A 21,195-nucleotide genomic window follows, 5' to 3' on the forward strand; every position below is an offset into this window, starting at 1 on the left:
TGACCGTTACAAAAATTTCGCGCCAACAAAAAATCTTTTAAAAAATAGTAACGCACAATGACCACTACCAACACGGAGCAAAACAACATTATGAAATCCGATCTACAGAAAATAAAGGACCTGTTATCGGAATTGGAAAAATCATCGAATGACAACCACACGACGACGGAGGCGCGAGAACCTCTCTTTCAACAATTAGTAGTCTTGTTAAAGAAAAACTCACAAATTATTTTACAATTTGTTTCTGACAAGTTGAGTTTGCTGTTAAAATTACTGGAACATCAAATTCAATTTGGGGAATTGTAGGTAGTTTCGGAATGATATGACAATTTACATGTGATCACACCATCCTCAAAATTATTTCAATAATTCTAATTGCATTCATCATTGACACACAGCTCACCTTCCGCTTACACAAGTTATGGATATTTGGCACATCATGAAACAATATCAAAATTATTCACATCATCCAGTATTCAACAATTCTTTCAAATCATGTTTGAACAAACCAAAATCTCCAAAAAGTCGCTCTCACTCGCCGTGTGGTGTCTCGGAGTTCAACGATTTGTGTCTTCCCATCACTCCAATATTCATAATGCGACAAGCACAACGGCTCTTTCACAACAACAATCATCATCGAATCCTATAGAACCTTTTGCCGCAGAAATTTTCAAATGCATTAGTTATGGAATTAATAATCCGTATCAATCACATACGACCACAACGGAGGCACTCAATACACTTCTTGTGATTATCAATCAACTTCAAGAAGTGAGTGCAAAACATGCCAATGTGTGGCTCGTGGATGTACTTGAAAGTCTAATTTCTCCTCACAAAAAGTATGTTTTGGTGATATAATTATCGAAAAATAGTTTAATTCATGGTATTGCTGAATTTACAAACAAAATTTTAGTATTTGCATTGCTGCAGAAAAAGTGATTGACCTCTTCATATTCAAACAAATGCTTCCTTTTCACAATAATAAGAAATTTCAATTTTCTGAGGAGATTTTGAAAACCATTTCACAAACCTTAATGGACCGTCATGAAAAGATTTATGTAGCTCTCAAACAAAATCTAACTATTTCAATCTACGATTCATCAATCACACTTCCACAGCAACCACTCACATCATCTGCAACAACCACCACTCATAATTCATGGCATTACTTTTTACCCGAATTTTCCAATAGGTATGTTTGTTATGTATTTTACACAATATTGAAAAAAAACTATTGCATTGAAATTTGTTTCTTTTTGTCATGATATACTATAGACAATGTATTATTGCATTGAAAGCATGGGGATTAATTGTATACTTTTTAGGAAAGAATTTAGCCAAAGACAATATTTGCACACAATATCATGAACTGTTAAAATCCAAGCTCTCTATTATACGTACTGTTGATAATGACTCATCACAATCTTCCTCAAGTAATAACACTTCGTTTGCTCAATCCACAAGTCAACCCTCATCATCCACATGGTCGTCACAACGACACAACGAAGCAATTATTGGAGGCATATTATTTTGTGAATGTATCGATTATGCTTGGTCCATGCTCATTCAAACTTTCCAATCCCACAAACCACTCTATTTTCACACTTCGAAAGGAAGACTCTCGTTAATTATGAAACCTCTTTTTGCAGGTTTAAAAGTTCTCGCAAATAGCCCAAATACTACATTGGGACTTGTGGATAAGAGAATTCATGAAATGTGTTATCGTAGAATTATTTTTCAAATTTTGCCAGACGCTGCAAAGAATACTACCTTACTCTTTGAGCTTGTATTGAAGCCGTTTTATGATGCAATTTCATCGAAAGAATTGACCGAGCATGGTGTCAGAGAACAATTAATTTTGTTTTTGAGTCAATGGCTGTACAATGATCAACGAGAGACACTCAAGAAAACAAAGAAGCGAAAAGATTCGCTTTTAGATGACGATAGTGACGATGAATTTAGAGAAAAACGAAAAGATTCACCATCAGAAATGTGTAATAATGATCATAGAGTGGCTCTAAATGATATTTCATTCCTTGTGAAGAAGCAATATTCAAGTTGGTTTGAAGCTCCATGCTTAAAACAAGAAGGAGTATTAATGTGCACTCAGTCCTCTTCTGTGAACAAAATACTTAATACCTCTTCTTCAAATCCATCTGGTAGTGTAGACTACACATTGAGTCCACTTCAAAAGTTGGAATTTATTTTCACAAATTTCAAGTGGATGTTTGAAGGATTTTTAGAAAAGTTATTCAAACGATTTTTAGTATCATTCAAATTGAATTCGACGGAAAATCAAGACATAGCTAATCGATTCTCAAAAGTACTTAATTGCTATTTTCGATCACTATGTCAAGTGGTGGTATCTTACATTCAACATTTTCCTAAAACTTTGAGCGAAGAAGAAAAAGAAAAATATTCCTCACTTGTACGCCAATTAATTTCTCGATTAGCCACATTTTGTTTAGAAAATGTCGTACAAAGTTTTCAACCATTCTCAGAAGTTGATTCTAGTGGAACGATGCTTCAGAATTGGACACAAGAAATGACTCTACTCTTTTTAAAGAGTTTCTTTGAATGTATACCATTGAATACGTTAATGACTGGACACATGAATGGGCACATGGAACACGACCATATGCTTCCGATTACTTTAGATTTGAAGGATATTTTCACCAAAATATTTAAAACAAACGTGGTTGAAAACAGTGAGAAGAAATCACCGTTATTTGCAATACTTCATGGATTATTTGAGATTTCGTTGAGGGGTATTAAGGGAAATTCTGTCAATGTGACCAAAGCTACTGAGATTATTTTTGAAATTCTCTCTGCACTTGCAGATCGGTTGTTTTCTGATTCGTTAGAAATGCCTGACTTGTATTATGATCATACAGTAAGTTTTTCAATAATCAATTTGTAATGTCATTTGCCTGGATAATTTTGAAAATTTCAATTACACAATAGAGAACCTATTTGGAATTAATATTCTCCGAATTACTATTCGTTCAACAAAAGGTCTTTTGTAACATTCCACAGAACACTGTCGAAATGATCTCTCTCACCAAAGTTATTGAATGTCAAATGTTGGCTTGGCAAAAATTTTGCACTCTATTTCGAGATTCCATGCGAATTATTGACTCATGTTTCTCTTTGATGAGTACTTCTTCAGAAGATGATCATCAGTCACGATTTGCCCATACGTCCGCCGAAATCATCCAAAAACGAAAATCTCAAGCACAACAGTTAAAAAACTATCTCGCTAAACATGTCTCTGACGGTCAACGAAGCACATCAGAGTCTAGCTTAACGAGCAAAGCTGTGAAGCCAGAATTTGTGACATGTTTGATGAAGCTGATCTTTTTTCCATTTGATTTGTTGGGATCCTTTCCTAAGTCTACATCTGGGCAACAAAATCAAGAACAATTACCCAATGATATGAAAGATGTTACAAATTTACATTTCACCATAATGAACGATTTATTTTCAAATGATGGTAAATTACTCCACACCCTCAAAGATGTAGTTTTGCTGTATGGAAGTATTTATTCCTCAAGCAATTTACCTCCGTTCAATTACATTAGCAAACATTTGAAAACAACACTTACTCATGCTCATTTGCAACATATTTGCGAGGATTTATCTGATAAGCTTCAATATCAATATGTTTGCATTTTGAGCAATTTGAATGCTGACATGAATGATGGAATGATATCCTCTTCATTTACTAGTATGAGAAATTGGTTTTTGTATGGAACCAAGATACTTTCATTGATATGTACATTATGTCACGAATCTCAACGATTTAAAGGTTCGATTTTAACATCATCTTCAGGAAAAACGGCAGTACATACTTTGCAAAATTTGCTTAAACACTTTGTTTGGATGATATTTGACTATAGAAGGCAACAGCAATATACTCCTCAAACTGAACCACTGTTTTCAAATGTAGTGCAATTAATGACAGAGCTGAAGAAATTACTGTCACTCTCACGGAGCATGCAGCACGCGCTTCAATTTGCAATTGAATACTCTGAAGAAATTCTTTTCGATAAGGACTTTACAAATTTATTTGAATTTAAAGGAGCAATGAAATCCAAGTCAATGCCTTATTCAACTGATGAAATGCTGCAGTTTGCATCTCTCTGTGAAAATATTTGGGAGTGTGTATTTTCTCAGTTGTCCAAATGGGCCACTCAGGACAGTGTCAAATTTGATCAAATTTTATTGAATCAAATGGAAAATATCTTTATTTTAGGAATGAATGGTCAACGTAATTCCAAGTTGAGAAAGGTTACCATTCAATTTTGGAGAAATACTTTTGCAAAAAGCTCGTGTACTTTATCATTATCACAAACCTTGAAAGAAACGTTTTTGAATTTACTGAAATTAAGGGAAATCAATATGGAAGAATTAATGTTTCCTCTTCCTCAAAACACACAAAATACCACCATGCCACTGATTGAAGATGTTCCTACTTCAAAAATTGTTTCACATGGACTTGACGATAAAAAACCAAATGATGACAATTCCACAGATTTGAAGAAACGAAAACGAGGAGTTGATGCAGGTGTCGTCAGCAGTCACTCTTCATCAATGAAACAAAACCAAGCAATCAAAGAGGACTCACAGAAAACTAAAAAGGTTAAACTTACTAAATCACAAAAAGAAAAGTTCAGAGAACGGAAAGAAACACGATTGGTAGTTCCCGAGATGAATCCAAGTTTACTATCTTCGTCCATGCTCTCAACAAGTGACATGAGTGATGATGATGATTATGATGACAATACTCCTCCAATGAACATCACGTTCAACAAGGCAGAACAATCCACAAACCTTGTAAACATTAGTGACATTGTTGCTGATCATCCAAAAAACAACATTTCCAATTTAGATGACAGTTCATTATTGGATATTAAGAAAGATATTGTTCGAATGACACCCGTTAAATCAAACAACAACAAGAATTCTGTTATCGATTTGATTACGCCAGATTATTTGCAAAGACCACCAGCACCTGCTTTGCAATTATCACCCATTCGACTCGAAGAAGATGAAGAAAAGAAAAACACGAGTTCATCAGTGGAAGATTTGTTTGCCAAGTTGGAATCTGGTTGCACTCCACAAAGCAACAAGATGAAGGTATCGAATGAGTCGCTTTCAATTTCCTTCACGGTAGCTTCAGAACCAATCATTCAAAAACAGCAACCCTCTACAAATGATGAAGATAAGTCTACAACAGTATCTCCCTCCACAACTTGTACAAGAAATTATCAAGATGATAATACTCAAATTACACCAATTCTTAAAAAGAGTCCAACAAATCACACTGAACCACTTTCATTATATCACGAAGCAACTGGAGGAATTGTGAAAAAACATGTTCGATTTGAATCTTTACAAGACTCGAATGAAACGAATGAACATCATTCTCCACCTCCTCCTCCAACGAGTAATGTTCGAAACGAATATTTATCAACAACAAGCTCAACATTTATGAAGCAATTGGAATTGTTACACGACATGATTTCAACACACAAAACTTGCATTGGATTGAATAGAGAGGAAAGGAAATTAGCCATTCAAAAAGTATATTCCATGTTAGGATGTTTGTTACAAGAAGATGAATAATCAACTACGAGAAAAACATTGATGAATGATCAACCACGAGGAAAACACACAATGTGATTGTGGTTGGGATAAACACAATGTGATCGTTATGATTGAGATAAACACAATAATATCCACACCACATGTTATTGTCTTGGTTCTCGTTTTAGAGATAATTCATAAAGGTAGTCCTCGTTGAAGGCAGCACTGAAATGGATGGCATTGAGTTTTGTTGACAATTCACCACGTGTAGGAAGATTATAAGGAGTTTTTTGGTACTTTTGAATTTTCTTAATGACCGATGCTAATTGTCTTCTCTTGAAAAAGTTAATTTTGGTACCATCTTTCATGTCACAATTTCCTTCTTCACAAAATGTTAAATCCGACAGAAAAACACCGATATAAGGCAAACTTGGTAGATGAGTGTGTTTCATACATTCTCGCAATGCCTTGAAATTTGACTCGTGAGAAACCAGCTTTGAAAGCTCTTCGAATTGCTGTCGTTTCTTTTCTGTAACCAATTCCCAAGATTTTTTCAATCTAAAGACACTATTCGAGTTGAGTGCCATCATGATTCCTTTAAGTGTGTTAAAGTTGTTCAAATTCCTCAGTTCTTGAGCAATGTTAATAAATTTTTGAATGACGTTGGCTCGTTCTTTGGCATTTTCTGGATTAAGAATATGCAACGAAACAAAGGTTACCATGTGGTTTGTTTTTTGAATTTGAGCGTAAATGTTGGGAGCCATTTTTCGTTGGTTCTCTTTTGACCAAGATTGGTTGAGACATTCCTTCAAGTCCAAAATGTAGATAAGCAGATTAAACCTCAGCTTTTTCAACTTACCTTTGGCTGGATTCTATTGAAAATTTCCATCTCAATCATGGTCAAATGCTTGGCAATTTCAGATGCCTTCTCTATAAGAGGGTTGTCCTCCAACAATTGTTTGGAAATGCTCGAAAACGCTTCTGATTCTGATTTTGAAGTAAAGTTGAAAATAGATGAGATTTTGTTTGTCTTTTTTTGTTTAGGAGATGTCTCCTCGGCGTATTGTCTTTTGAGTAATTCTACTTGTCGTTGTTGCCTCTCGAATTGTTGAATCGTGAATGTATTTCTTTCCTTTCTCTTGTTGTTCCATGATGATCTAATTATTTGCGCTGCTTTTTCCATCTTGGTATTCTCGATCAGTAAAATGAATTTGTCCATTTTGTGTTGAAGTACGGGTTCAGATCGAAAATTGTAAAAATGTTTGTCAATCCAAAAGAATACAATATTGCAAATTTTCAATCTCACATCATACAATTGTGGTTTCCATGTCGAGTGAAAATTATATCGAATATTGAGATTGGGAGGAGGTGCTGTATTGTATCGTGTCATGAGATAGTCCAATAAATCTTCCGATGTTGTAAATGATTTGTAAGTCAATAAAAATGTAAAGACAAAATTATTGTCATGTTCTTCAGGATCAGTCAAGTGTTGAAATAACTTTTGTAATGTAGCAAAATTGACCTCTTGAGTCAATCCATTACTAAATTCAATAAATTCACAAGTATTCTTAATTGGAACATGGGGTGTCAATCCTGATAATGGTTCGTCATAATACTCTTCGACACTATCTGTTGTATCATTTAAATGTTTTTGAATGTCATCCAATATTTTCTTTTTGTCACTCTCTGAAAAGAAAGGTGGTTCAATAATATTCTTAATTTGATCAATCCATAACTGTCTCAAGTGACTTTCATTGGTCATGAACACTTGAGCATTATCTCCTTTAAAATCCTGCAAACAGAATGCATTTTGAAATTCTCCAGAGTTTGGAATGGCTCTCACTGTGATATCATCATGAAATTTTACAATTTTATAAAGTGGAGGTGAGGATGGTATTTGTAGAGCCAAAGGTTGTGAAATTGTGTTAGGAGTGTTTGTTTCAAGTGTCAGTTGTTGTGTCAAACTTCCACTCAAACTATTCACCAAACAACTACTACTCAAACTCTCACTCAATGCAAACACCTCATAGGTGTTATTACTTTTTGCAATCAACACCAATGCATGACTAAACAAATATCCCTCATATTCCACCTGTAAATTTCCTTCTATCAAATGTGTCAAAGTACTCGGACCAAATATGAAACGTAATTCACTCTCGTTTTCATGAATAGCTTTGGCGTGTAGACAAAAATCATCAAATTTGGAATTAATATCTTTGAGAATTTGTTCGGTTTTCGGATCTAGAAATTGTTGTGAAATTTGTTGGAGTGAACCATTCATCATCACCTGAGATGTTGTGGTGTCATCCTCATCACGGTATTCCGATGATGAAGTGGTTGAAGTATTGAGAGTGAAGGATTGAGAGGAGAGAATTGAGAGAGGGGAGTGGATGGCAGCATCTCCATTGTTCAACATGTTGATCGAGGATGCTCTTCGCATTTTTTCTTTGTTCTGTCAAATGTCATTGTGATCATTTTCTCGAAACAATTTAGCAAGACCTAAAGGTGATACTGAGACCGGTTGAAAAAAATGACGTGAGTGGGTTTTACGTTTTAAAGTCCATTGGTTAGAATTATCAAACCACACAACCCAAATTAACACATTTCAAAACGGTTCAACAACTCAATTCTGATTGGATTGGAGAGACAAGAATTTACAGTGCTCCCCATTAAAAAATTTCTCATGTCCACCATGAAAAGAACAGGCCTCAGTCGCATGTTGCAAGGATTAAATTCCCATAGCAACACAACATCGAGCATCATCAATAGCAATCGTTTCAATGTTTTTAATTCTTCTTCAACAATGAAAGCAAACACCTTATTTTTTAATTCGATGCTGAAACATGTTCCGAAGAACAATAACAAATGGTTGAATTGTCCAATAATAACAGCAGCTGAAACAATTGGCCAAATACGTTCCTACACCACCACAAATTGGTATAAGGAAATCGATACTCTAACACTGTCATCCTCCGAGCCAATCACTCTCAATTTTACTGATTACGAGAGTTGGAACGCGCAACAAGTAGCATCAGTGTTCACTTCTCCTAAATCATTGGGTGGTGCTGGTTTGTCGGTTGATGATGTGAAGCCTTTGTATGAGGCTGGTTTTAAAGGCTCATCACTCCACAACATTGTTGAGAATACCAAGAGGGATGGGGTACCGTATGCTGTTGATCAACTTCAAAGTACTTTTTACAAGAGTAGCGCTCCTCAACTCTCCGAAGTACTTGTAAAACTGTTGTATTTTGGGTGCTCGATCAATTAATGACCAGACAATATTCACTATGGCAATTGGAGCCAGTGAGCACAAAAATCAAACAAAAATTGTGCGAACCAATTGCAAAAGGAGGTGCTGATTTGAGTCTGGATCAAGTTTCTTCATTAGATGGCAAAACTCTTTACTCCATTGCAAAAGATGTAGTCTCTTCCAATGGTGAATCATCTGGGGTCATTAGAAATCTTGATATGAATTTGGTTACAACAATTGCTCAGTGGGTCAACCAATTTCTACTACAAAACAATATAATTCAAATTGAACTTCGGAATTTCGACGTTCTTGCTGAATATATTAACCACAAAATTTCTTCCATTTTCGAACATTCTATAGCTACATGGAAAAATAAGACATTGAAAGAAGAGAAACGTCAAAAAGAAATTTTACAAGACTTGTATAAATCTCCTCTCCTTCCAGACCACCTTAACGGGTTCCAAGAACATGATTTTAAGAAATGGACTTCACATTGGGACTCTAAACGAATTCCAGAAAACAAAGGAGAAGAACTCAGAAAATTGCTATCAACAGACGCACCGGTTGGGCGAGGTCATGACTATGGTTACTCGCTTCTTTGCTTTTTAGATTTGACAACATCAGGGAAAACTTATACAATTTTCAATTTGGCTAATTCAACGCCAACTGAAAAGATGTATCAAAAGTTTTTTGTGTTGTACGTGACCTATAAATCAAGGATATTCGATGCATTGGCGTACACTCAACGTGCTCATGTATGCTCACCAGAAGAAGCTGTTTCTTTTCTGGCCTTAGCGAGTCATATAGTCATGAAACATCTTGCAACTCGTCATCCAAACATTACATCCTTAGAATTTCTTCAGTAAGTATAAATTATAACAATATTAATTGAACCACTCAAACCTCGAAGATTTATGAGAGATGGAGGAGAAGAATTGATTGTTGATATTTTTAATGTATTACTTCAGACAAAACCAACATTTGATTCTCAAAGACAAAACGTAAAATACACAGACGAACTACGGGACCTTGGAATTAAGGTTGTTTTTGCTTTTGATGAAGCGAGTAAGCTATTGAAATTGCACCAAACACTGTACCGTTAAGTGATAGCCATAAGAAAAGCTTGTTCCATGCTGTTTACAAGACAATTCACAAATTCAATAATTTGGTCTTTTTAGGGACAACCTACAACATTACCAATGCATCTATTAACATCACAGGCGATGGAAGAGAGTTTGTTAGAACTATTACTGGTACTTTGGATCCATGGTTTTTCGGGAATGTCAAGGAAATGTTGTTTCACAAATTCAATTTAGAAACTTGGGTGAAACAATATCCCAAACTCTTTGATATGATATGCTATTTGTTAGCAGGATCTCCTGACAAGGTTTCATTATTTCATAGACATTTACTCGAATCTAACAAAGAGTCTGTAACTGAAAAATTAATGGACAGCTTAGATCAGGTTGTTATGAGTTACAGGGAGCTGATGAAAGACCGTGTGACAAAGTTTTTAGACGATTCTTCTCTTGTCGATAGATTTGATGTGTTACTGACATTAATTTTTGGACAGGGATTGGTTTTCCGGTCTGAAAATGTTCAGAATAATTGTAAATTTGTCTCTGCCCTTATTGAAAAAACCATTGCTCCTGTTGTCAAGGTTGGACAGAAAAAGCAAATATTTGAAATTATTGATCCAATTGCTTTTGCAACATATTTTACTCATATTTTTGAGAATAATAGACAACTAGTTTGGAATTTTCTTAAAGAAATGATTTGCGTACAAAATGGCAAACCTGCCCTTGGAGATGGCTTTGAAGCGTTTATTGTGTTGTTATTACTTGAAGAAAGCGAGAGGTTACAAAAGTCCCAGCTACCAATGACACAAAGTCCACTCTTTTCAAAGCTAAAGGGAATTGGAGATTTCGATAATTACTATCTTGACCTAAAGACATTCATTAAGAACAAGGTACAAAGTTCTTTAGCCCAAGACACAGGTATACCAGGAGCGTGGTTTTCTTTACTTAATGAAGAATATTTGAGCAGCAATTGGCTATCAACAGCTATTGTTAAACCAAACAATCAAATGAGACCAGATGGAATATTTTTTTTAAAAAGAGGTGAATTAACAAAGCACTCAATTTGCTCACTCTATGCTTGCACGTTAGTTGCAGATCCTGTTTCAGATGTAACACAACCAAACAAAGCCATTCATAGCTTCATGATAACAGATCCCAAAAATATTGGAACAACAAAAAAAGGAGACACCTTTTTGGAAGGGTTAAAAATCGATACACAAGACAATCTAAAACATCTTAACATGGAAGATATGTCTTGCTGGGTTTTGGGTTTGGTTTATTCTGCCAACATTTTGCCCGATTATTGGGTTCAAAAAATTAAAGTAATCTTTATTCAAGTCTTCTACACTTTCCAACTCTCTTGTAGGAAAAATGCGTCGGCACTCAAAAAAATTTTCAAATCGCTCGGAGGTGGTCCCTCAAGGACTCACTCAAGGACAGCAACCAATTCAGCATTTTTGGTAACTCTGAGTGGATACCTAGTGATGATGACTCGTGAATGAAGGATCATTTCAAACTCTCTTGGGTGGGTGATGCTGTGAGAGCTTCCAACTGACACTTGTTATGATGAGGATGATGACGGTTGCATTTGATGTTGAGGTATTTTTTTCAGAGAAATTTTTAAAAAATCTTGGTCAACCAAAGTGTGTGTTTTACAATGAGAGCCGTTCGCACCACATTCCTTACGTTGGATTGCAAGATGCCGAAGGCAGCTGCAATTCAATGAATTGATTCCAACGTCCTTTTTACGAATTGCAAGATGCCGAAGGCATCTGCACCCTCTCAAATTGATGATTATTCCTTTTGACGAATTGCAAGATGTCGAAGACATCTTCACTCTCTCGCAGTGATAATTTTGCGTGGTCCATTCAATTGCTAGATGGTGATGTTGAATTTTATCCAAACACCTCGTTTTATTGGAAGAGGGTTATGACGTTGGAGTGCATCTCTCGTTCATGGTCTTGTTCTGATTTGCTTGTTGCAGTGAAGTAGTGGGTGGATGTTTGAAGGCAGAGATGATTTCATCAAAAAATGCCTCGTTCCCACTTCTCTACAACTATCATCATCAATGATTGATTCATCCATCTTTCAATTTCATACCTCGGAATTGAAGGCACTCCATCCACAGATCATCATCCATGAATTGTATTCATTATCAAGTGTTTGGAATGAATGTTTCTTGAAATTGAAACTGAATGATCAAATTTTGAGTGCTGATCAAGTCTGAACTCGACATTCACTTGACAAGAGTATCACTCCAACGAGTTGTGGTGATCATACCGTCCACAATAACAACAATGATCATGATTGGAGTCATTGATGGAGTTAATTCATTGAATGGGAGTTGTTCGGAAGTTCCGAAGGTGATCCCTATGGTGATACGGTCAAATGAGATCGGCATACCTACTTGACAGATTCTTCAACAACTTGATAGGATTATTGTGCTCGATGAGTATGATACATTCATGCTAGTTGTGCTCACTGAATCATCATGTTTGCACAGTAGTCTCCCACCGATGCAATGAAATTTTCTTTTTCACATCACTGTTCAACAGAGGATGACACTTTTCTGATTGTAATAATATTTTATGATAGTGCATGGTATGATGATGATATACTGTAATTTGTGGGAATTATTAATTTGAGTGGATTTTAATGTCAACCACCTGAGAATACGAAGAATAATTTTATTAATAATTTTTATATTATTTACGGAAGAGTGAAATCAATGGTATATTATGATAGAAGACATTACGAGGAGTATATTGATATGAATTTTATGGATTGAATATGAAAGAGTTGAGCATGGTTGAGCACCTGAGATGACATTGTTGGTGAGGACAATTCGGAGAAGATCTCTCTCATTTCATGTGCATGTACAGTGTTTTTTCAATAAATATACATGTATTTATGATGATGATCATGTTTATGTTGTTTGTTTGAGGAATGATTCAATATTCATGGAGTATGACCCTCATGGAGGAGGATCTTTGTCAATTTTCTTCGACATTGCTGCGAAAAATGAAATTCAATAGAAAAGTCCAGCGAAAATGAGAAATATGTTTCGTTCACAACCAATGTACAATATTAAAGAATGAAACTTTCAGAATTGAAGTTTTTCAGTCAATTGTATCTAATTATTATGTTGAACCGTGTTGTACAATGTTGGATGACTCGATCACATTGAATGTGAATATTCTTCTGTACAGTGCATTCATGAAGAGGAACACCATTTCAGCCATTGCTTGACTTTGAATTGATGATGTGTTGTTCGTGGTGAGTGTTGGTGTTTGTTCATTGTGGAGTATGGCTTGTTGAAAGACTGTTCATTTTTCTTTGACAAGTAGTTGTGAAGTTGATCGTGTGTGTCCGTGAGGGTGATGCTGCTTGGCATGATATTCTCCTGATACTTAAACGTAGAGTGTAAGTGTGTATGAGATCTTTGTAGAGTATTTGTATTGTTTGTGGCATGAACAGTGATGTACCTGTTGAATGAATCAGCTCCTATGTTTGAGAGTCGATTTTTCGCTGGAGGTGGAATATTTTTAAAAAATTTCAAAGTTCAAAACGATAGAAAAGTCAAGCCAAAACTTGAAGTGAGGCTCTATTTCGATAAATACTGATTGATATCATCTTTAATTTAAATATATTGTATAACTCACTGTGTGGAATATTGTTATTAGATTTAAATTGATGAGAATGACTTGTGAAAGAACCATGATCAGAGTGGAAGCAGTGAACATGACAATGTGTGTTGTAGTGAAGAGTACAACCATGAATTTGCTTAAAAAGCAATACTATGTGATGTCGAAGATGTCTACATGATGATGAATCGATTATGTGAGTTGTTCTGTAATATTTTTAAAGACGAAAGCGCTGTACCTATCACCTACTCAAAATCACGAAGAAATTTTTCAAGGGTGAAACGAACATTTGGAGATTTCTCCATGAATAGTTGCTATCAAGGAATGCAATCAGGAATACCCTTGTTTTTGATGTTGTAGAGCTGAACTAACAAGTTAATTTTTGTTGTTGACGTCAAAGATTACATGAGTTGTTGGATATTGTGAGATTTTTCAGAGGACGAAGACAACAAACGATTACGTTGAAGAACACCACAACGTGAAAATGATATGAATGCATCTACATGGTGAGGAGTTGTAAATGAAGAAAATTCTCGAACTGAAGTGATGGATCCATGAAACTGGAGGAGTGCTATCATTCTGAGAAAAATGTTATTGCAATACATGAAAATTTGAAAGTGCTTATTTTTGAGTTATTCTTCGATGTTGTGTCATATGGTGTGATTCTATGAGTTTATGAACAAGATTGACACAATTTACCGTTTCATTCATGAGGCTATTCCTCTTCGACTTGTTCAAAGAGAACCCTACACATGGTGGGAAACATTCTATGTGAATCTTGTCACCATATTCAACCTAATATCATGTAATAGTGTGTTGATGACATGGAACAAGTTGTGAGTAACTATATTTGAAAATACTCCAGATGTCAAAAGTGGTGAACACAACAATGAATCTCAAAATTCAGAAATTAAAAATCCTTGATACTGATATATGTTTGAGATGACTACAAGTTAGACATATTCTGTTAAATTGAATGCTTAACACATATTTTTTCATGAGATGGAGCTGACTCTGTCATTGTTACCTTAGTTGTGTAGGACATGACATGAGTTGTGAGTGATGATCAATGTCATTCTCTCAGTTGTATCTCATCATGGAGAGTAGATTGATATAAATTTTACCAGATGTAGTTTCAAAAAGTTTCATGATGTTGACTTGTATAAATTTTTAGCATAACGAGTTACTCAATGACATAAAGTATTTCAAAAATTTGTCAAAATTTGTCAGTGTTTATGAGACTGTGATGATGTCATGTTGATGTAATTTCAGGAGTCGTACATTGATATTACGAAAGTTATTTCTAAACACTGTTGTGTGAGTTCATGGTGGTGATGTCATCACGAGTGATATGAAAATTTTAAATAAATGACATATTCATGCATACAACACATAAATCTATTGATGATATGAATTGTAGGTGTTGATTTTATTTGTTTGTGTGATGGTGTGAAACATTGTGAAAAAATTGTGATAATATATGTATATATTGATAATGAAGAGTGATGGTATCATGTAATTAACAATAACTGTACTATGACATGAGTGTTACATGGTGGTAAAGTTTTATTCATTGTGTATTTATAGTTGTGGAGTAAATTGAAAAATGGTGATCTGAGTGAGTAAGGGTTATAAAAAATAAACAAAGTCTAAGGTATTGAGGGTTCATAAAAAATGTTTAAGGAAATGAGGGTTGATTAAAATTTATTAAGAGTTTGAGGGTTATTTAATTTTATTAAGATTTTCATAACCTAGATAAGGGTTAATTAAAAAAGATTAAGGATTTTTTAAAATTAACAAACCTTCTTGGTCTTAGTCTCTTTTCATGGGTTTGATGAAAATTCTTGGGTTTGGATAGGTGCCCAGCTTGACTTTGAATCTTAATTTTTCGACATGCTTAACGATGGGATTTTTAATTTTTATGAAATCGTCGGGGATGGAGGTATATCTATGTGTTGATATAACTTTCATCCATTAATTATGGGTAATTATTGAACTGTACTCGCTTAAAGTAGACCTCTCGTGCATGGTCGGGGTTTTCGTCATCTTTGATGTTGAGCTTGATCCAAGCATTTCATTCGATAGATTGTGAAGAGTAGTACATTCGTGCTAGCGACATCATTGGATAGTGAGCTAAGTTGGTTGAGTCGTTCAACAAATGGTAACAGGTGTCAAATTTTTGATAGAATTTAAGCGACACCATTTTTGTAGATCTCACGAAAATAATGGGGGTCATGATAGAGCATTCGATCAGGTTTAGGGTAGTTTTCGAGAAAATCAAGTTTGAAGGAGTTTCAACGAGGTCAAAAATGACATGAAAATTTTTCAAAAAAAAATTAAAAAAAAATGAAGCCAAACTTCCCTGCATTTTTGACAGGATCATCATCAACATCGGGTCATGTTTCCATTCATCATCATGTCATATTCATATTGATCACATCAAATGTGCACATCATGATCAACATTTATGAGGAATATTTTGTGTGTATGAATACACATGGAAATGATAATCATCAAATAGTACTGGTTGGAATTGTAGTGAACTGCTCCCGTTGGATGTGATGATCATGGAATGAATCTGATGATCGGAATGTTGTTACAGTGATCAGAAACCATGGAATTGATCGTTGGTTCAATTCAAAATGATGGTCATTTCATGACTTTGTGTGATGTGAAGTGCGATGGTGGCTCTATGGTAGAGCTGAAAAGTACGATCGAGACAAGTACTTCACAGAACTACATGAAATTGATATGGATGGATGTTCTGATCATTCAAATAACAAATCATCAGTTTTATTGATTGACATGATTGTTTCATGGAATGGGAGCACTTCGCTTTTCTCGGAAAACATCATTTCTTGAGGAAGGGTACAACTCTCCTCTCTTGTTCATGTCATTCATTCTATCACCATTACACGTTGTGATCATCATTGTAGAAGTGTTTCATGTGATTGTGAGTGTTTGAAAGTGATCATGATGAATTGTTGTTGGTATATCTTGTTGTATGATTGAATGATTATTTTATAACAATTGACTGATTCAGTTTTTCGATAAACCAATGATTGCAATGTTGTATAATACATTGTGAAGAGCATTTCTATGACTATTGATGATGGATGTGATCATTATTGGTGGAGTATCATGATGAATGTTGTGGTGGTGTGACACCATGTTTTTCCGAGAGTGAGTGTGCCCTGAACACTACATATCAACATGTTCATCATGATGAGTATGACACATCCATGTTGGTTTCACTCACTGATTCATCAATTTGTGGAAGTGGTGTCTCATTCTTTCAATTCATTTTTCTTTTTCACATGATATTACGATACTGAATAATTTTAAGAATATCACAGTGACTTTATATGATAGTATATAGTGTGATATTGTTATTTTGAAATTTGTGGAATTTATCTATATGAATTGATTTTGTTATGAGGCACATGAGCTGTGTTGAAAATGATTATTAATTAATTTTTGAAGAGTTGTCAGGAGAGTGATACAGATAGTTTTTTATGGTTGCTGGGATGGTGTTCAACACATTGACATTAATTGTTGTATTTGTTCATGTCTAGAATGTATTGTTGTTGAGCACCTGAGAAGATTTCGTTATGAAGTGGATTACTGTATGAGACATTGTTTTTTTCCTAGAGTTGTTGCAATCACCCATGTGTTGATATTGTTCCATTGTGTTATTATTGATTGTGTGGAGTGATGTGGTTCATTGTATGATGGAAGGATTCTGTCAGGTCATGTTTGACACTTTTTCATGGATAGCCTGTGTTGATTTATGATGGCTGCATTGAAAATAAAGAGTTAATTCATTGATTTTCATGATCAGTACATATGAAATGTATGGTGTATGTGGTTGATATGCGTCAATGTTCAAGTCATCTTGATTTTGAATTTTGTCTGGATTTACTGACCCTATACTTCCGCATTTAGAATTTATCCAAAAAAATGTTGTTGTGATTGATCAGTGTTGTTTGATGTTGTGATGACGGAATCATGATTGAAATCATTTGTAGTGATCGTAGATGTGTCTTTCAACCGTATTGGATACGTCTACCATGTTTGTTGTTATCACCAAATGGATGAGTGTTCAAAGTTGTTCTTGGGTTTGGCTCCACCTACTCTTTTTTTTGAGCCATTTTAACGACTTTACTATCAAAAAAAAATTTTGATTTCAATAAGTCCTGTCCACGGTCCGAAGTTAACTGCTGAGGACGAGATATACTCAAATCCTAGGCTAATTTTCATTTGCTTTCTAATGGTGTTGAAATTTCTAAGAGATGTGAAGTGGTTGTTGAGTTATTTCACTCTGAATTTTGAAGGTAAATTGGCCCAAAAAAAAATTTAATGTTGTAAATGAAGAGAGGATGATTATTTATTATCGGACTGGTATTTCAAACTGTAAAACCAGAGAGATGCATGACATTGGAATATAAGGTTTTTGAGGACTTGGAAATTTTTTTTGACAATATTTTGGACTCAACAATTCCAAGTTCAAAATGATAGAGAGGTCCAGCGAAAATATGAAATATAGCTCTTTTTCAATAAATACTGATCAATTGAACCTCAAATTGATATATGAAGTGTTATTCACCATGTAGAACACTAATATTATGCTTGTGTGTCGATGGATGACTCCTGACGTGGAAATGTGGTACTCCTATCCTCTGAGTGTGTCCGTGAGGGTGATGTTGCTTGACATGATATTCTCCTGATAATTAAACGTAGAGTGTAGTGTGTATGAGATATTTGTAGAGTACTTGTATTGTTTGTGACATGAACAGTGATGTATCTGTTGAATGAATCAGCTCCTATGTTGGAGAGTCGGTTTTTCGCTGGTGGGGGAATATTTTTAAAAAATTTCCAAGTTCAAAATGATAGAAAAGTCAAGCCAAAACTTGAAGTGAGGCTCTATTTCGATAAATACTGATTGATATCATCTCTAATTTGAATATGTTGTGTAATTGGGTGAAATATTGTTATTAGATTTAAATTGAAGAAACTGACTTGTGAGGAAGTGCACGTTTCTCTCCAGAGGCTTTTTTCATGATGATCTTTGATTTCTAGGTTACATACTATATATCAACAATTAGGTATTGATGTTATCTAGATGTACATTTTGAAAATTTTAATATTTGTGAAGTAGTTGTTGAGATATTAAGGATCAAAATGAGCTTTCCCGGTCAGATCACGTCAAATGTCCCTCTCGACCAAAATATATAAAATAACGATTCCATTTCTTGGACAGATATTAGGTTTTAATCCATAGAATATGGAGAGAGTTGAATTTTTGGTTGTTACTAAGTAGTTATTGAATTACACTTTAATACTTCTCACCAGTCCGAGAGTTGTTATAACAAATTACCCATTACGATTTAAGGATTACTTTTTTCACGTATTGATAGAGCCTGACCCCTAGAACGTAATCCACATCTCTGTTGAGGAAACTATGAAGTAAGTTTTTATCATGGTCGAGTTAAATCAGGAAAGACGATTTTGAGGGCTAAGGCTTCTTCAAAACAAAAAAATAAAAAAATGCTCAAAATGAATCGGAAGAAGAAATAATCGGATACGACTCTTCTGTTTCTTTGGAGATTGACTGATTCAGCCAGTGATTTCTATGTTGTATAATACATTGTGTAGAGTATTTCTATGACAATTGATGATGGATGTGATCATTATTGGTGGAGTATCATGATGAATGTTGTGGTGGTGTGATACCATGTCCTTCCGAGAGTGAGTTTGTCATGAACAATACACATCAACATGTTCGTCATGATGAGTATGACACATCCATGTTGGTTTCACTCACTGATTCATCAATTTGTGGAAGTGGTGTCTCACTCTTTCAGTTCATTTTTCTTTTTCACATGATATTACGATATTGAGCAATTACAAGAATATCACAGTGATTTTTTATGATTGTGCACACTAGGATACTGTTATTTTGAAATTTGTGGAATTTATCTATATGAGTTGATTTTGTTATGAGGCACATGAGCTGTGTTGAAAATGATTATTAATTAATTTTTGAAGAGTTGTCAGGAGAGTGATGTAGATAGTTTTTTATGGTAGATGAGATGGTGTACAACACATTGATATTAATTGTTGTATTTGTTTATGTCTAGAATGTATTGTTGTTGAGCACCTGAGAAGATTTCGTCATGAAGTGCATTACAATATGAGACATGGTTCTTTCCTTGAGTTGTAGCAATCATTCATGTGTTGATCTTGTTCTATTCTGTTATTATTGATGTTGTGGAGTGTTGTGATTCATTGTGTGATGGAAGGATTCACTTATGTCACATTTGACACTTTTTCATGGATAGCCTGTGCTGATTCATGATGGCTACATTGAAAATAAAGAATTAATTCATTGATTTTCATGATCAGTGCATGTGAAATGTATGGTATATGTGGTTGGTATGCGTCAGTGTTCATGTCACCTTGATTTCGAATTTTGTCTGGATTTACTGACCCTATACTTCCGCATTTAGAATTTATCCAAAAAAATGTTGTTGTTACTGAGCAGTGTTGTTTGGTGTTGTGATGACGGAATCATGATCGAAACCATATGTAGTGATTGTAGATGTGTCCTTCAACCGTATTGGATACGTCTACCATGTTCGTTGTTATCACCAAACTGATGAGTGTTCAAAGTTGTTCATGAAGAGTGATGAGATGAAACATAGTTGTTTGAATGTTCATTCAAGTTGATAAACATGCTTGTCATGATGATGTGATAACGTGATAGTGATTGTGTTGATCCATCTATTGTATTTGTAGAGTAATGTTTCGGTCATTTGAATAAAGTTTGATGTTGTAGTGGATGACAACTTTGTGTTGAATGTTAAATATTCTATCATTGTCATGTAGTAGTTATGTCATAGTGTGAGTCCTATCATTTAGAAGTGTTGTGTATTGTTGTGTGCTTGGTGTGATATGAAACTTTGAAAAAATTGTAACATTTTCTTTATATGATGTGATGATGTTCACTACTCTTTGTGAAATTGATATATCATGTTTGCCATGTATATGACAACATATCTATGAAGTGTTATTGAATGTATATTGATACTTGCTGAGATAATTGATAAATGTTAACTTTGGAGTGTTTGAAAAATTATGGTCTTAGTCTCTTTACATGGGTTTGATACAATTCTACTCTTTGGGTTTACTCTTTGGGTTTACTCTTTGGGTTTACTCTTTGGGTTTACTCTTTGGGTTTACTCTTTGGGTTTACTCTTTGGGTTTACTCTTTGGGTTTACTCTTTGGGTTTACTCTTTGGGTTTGGGTTTGGGTTTGGGTTTGGGTTTGGGTTTGGGTTTGGGTTTGGGTTTGGGTTTGGGTTTGGGTTTGGGTTTGGGTTTGGGTTTGGGTTTGGGTTTGGGTTTGGGTTTGGGTTTGGGTTTGGGTTTGGGTTTGGGTTTGGGTTTGGGTTTGGGTTTGGGTTTGGGTTTGGGTTTGGGTTTGGGTTTGGGTTTGGGTTTGGGTTTGGGTTTGGGTTTGGGTTTGGGTTTGGGTTTGGGTTTGGGTTTGGGTTTGGGTTTGGGTTTGGGTTTGGGTTTGGGTTTGGGTTTGGGTTTGGGTTTGGGTTTGGGTTTGGGTTTGGGTTTGGGT

At 35.0% G+C, this 21,195-nt stretch overlaps 4 protein-coding genes across 4 annotated transcripts; 2 read left to right on the forward strand and 2 right to left on the reverse strand.

Moving 5' to 3' along the window:
- Nucleotides 1-57: 57 nt before the first annotated feature.
- Nucleotides 58-5,628, forward strand: C9374_002524 (uncharacterized protein; the record flags this gene model as incomplete). Its single annotated transcript, XM_044691952.1, has 5 exons — nucleotides 58-302; nucleotides 399-839; nucleotides 914-1,192; nucleotides 1,276-2,893; nucleotides 2,965-5,628. 5 exons carry the CDS (start codon nucleotides 58-60, stop codon nucleotides 5,626-5,628), a joined length of 5,247 nt encoding a protein of 1,748 aa, XP_044550772.1.
- Nucleotides 5,629-5,753: 125 nt separating this feature from the next.
- Nucleotides 5,754-8,029, reverse strand: C9374_002525 (uncharacterized protein; the record flags this gene model as incomplete). Its single annotated transcript, XM_044691953.1, has 2 exons — nucleotides 5,754-6,395; nucleotides 6,449-8,029. The coding sequence occupies 2 exons, from the start codon at nucleotides 8,027-8,029 to the stop codon at nucleotides 5,754-5,756; spliced, it is 2,223 nt and encodes a 740-aa protein (XP_044550773.1).
- An 827-nt stretch (nucleotides 8,030-8,856) lies between these two features.
- On the forward strand, nucleotides 8,857-11,420 carry C9374_002526 (uncharacterized protein; the record flags this gene model as incomplete). Its single annotated transcript, XM_044691954.1, has 3 exons — nucleotides 8,857-9,701; nucleotides 9,750-9,904; nucleotides 10,018-11,420. 3 exons carry the CDS (start codon nucleotides 8,857-8,859, stop codon nucleotides 11,418-11,420), a joined length of 2,403 nt encoding a protein of 800 aa, XP_044550774.1.
- A 9,432-nt stretch (nucleotides 11,421-20,852) lies between these two features.
- Nucleotides 20,853-21,195, reverse strand: C9374_002527 (uncharacterized protein; the record flags this gene model as incomplete). The annotated part of the gene is made up of 1 exon (XM_044691955.1): nucleotides 20,853-21,195. A coding segment is annotated over one exon (343 nt), but the record flags the coding sequence as incomplete, so codon positions are not given.

The sequence above is a fragment of the Naegleria lovaniensis genome (genome assembly GCF_003324165.1).
Source record: "Naegleria lovaniensis strain ATCC 30569 chromosome Unknown tig015, whole genome shotgun sequence".
Taxonomy (NCBI): domain Eukaryota; phylum Heterolobosea; class Eutetramitea; order Acrasida; family Naegleriidae; genus Naegleria; species Naegleria lovaniensis.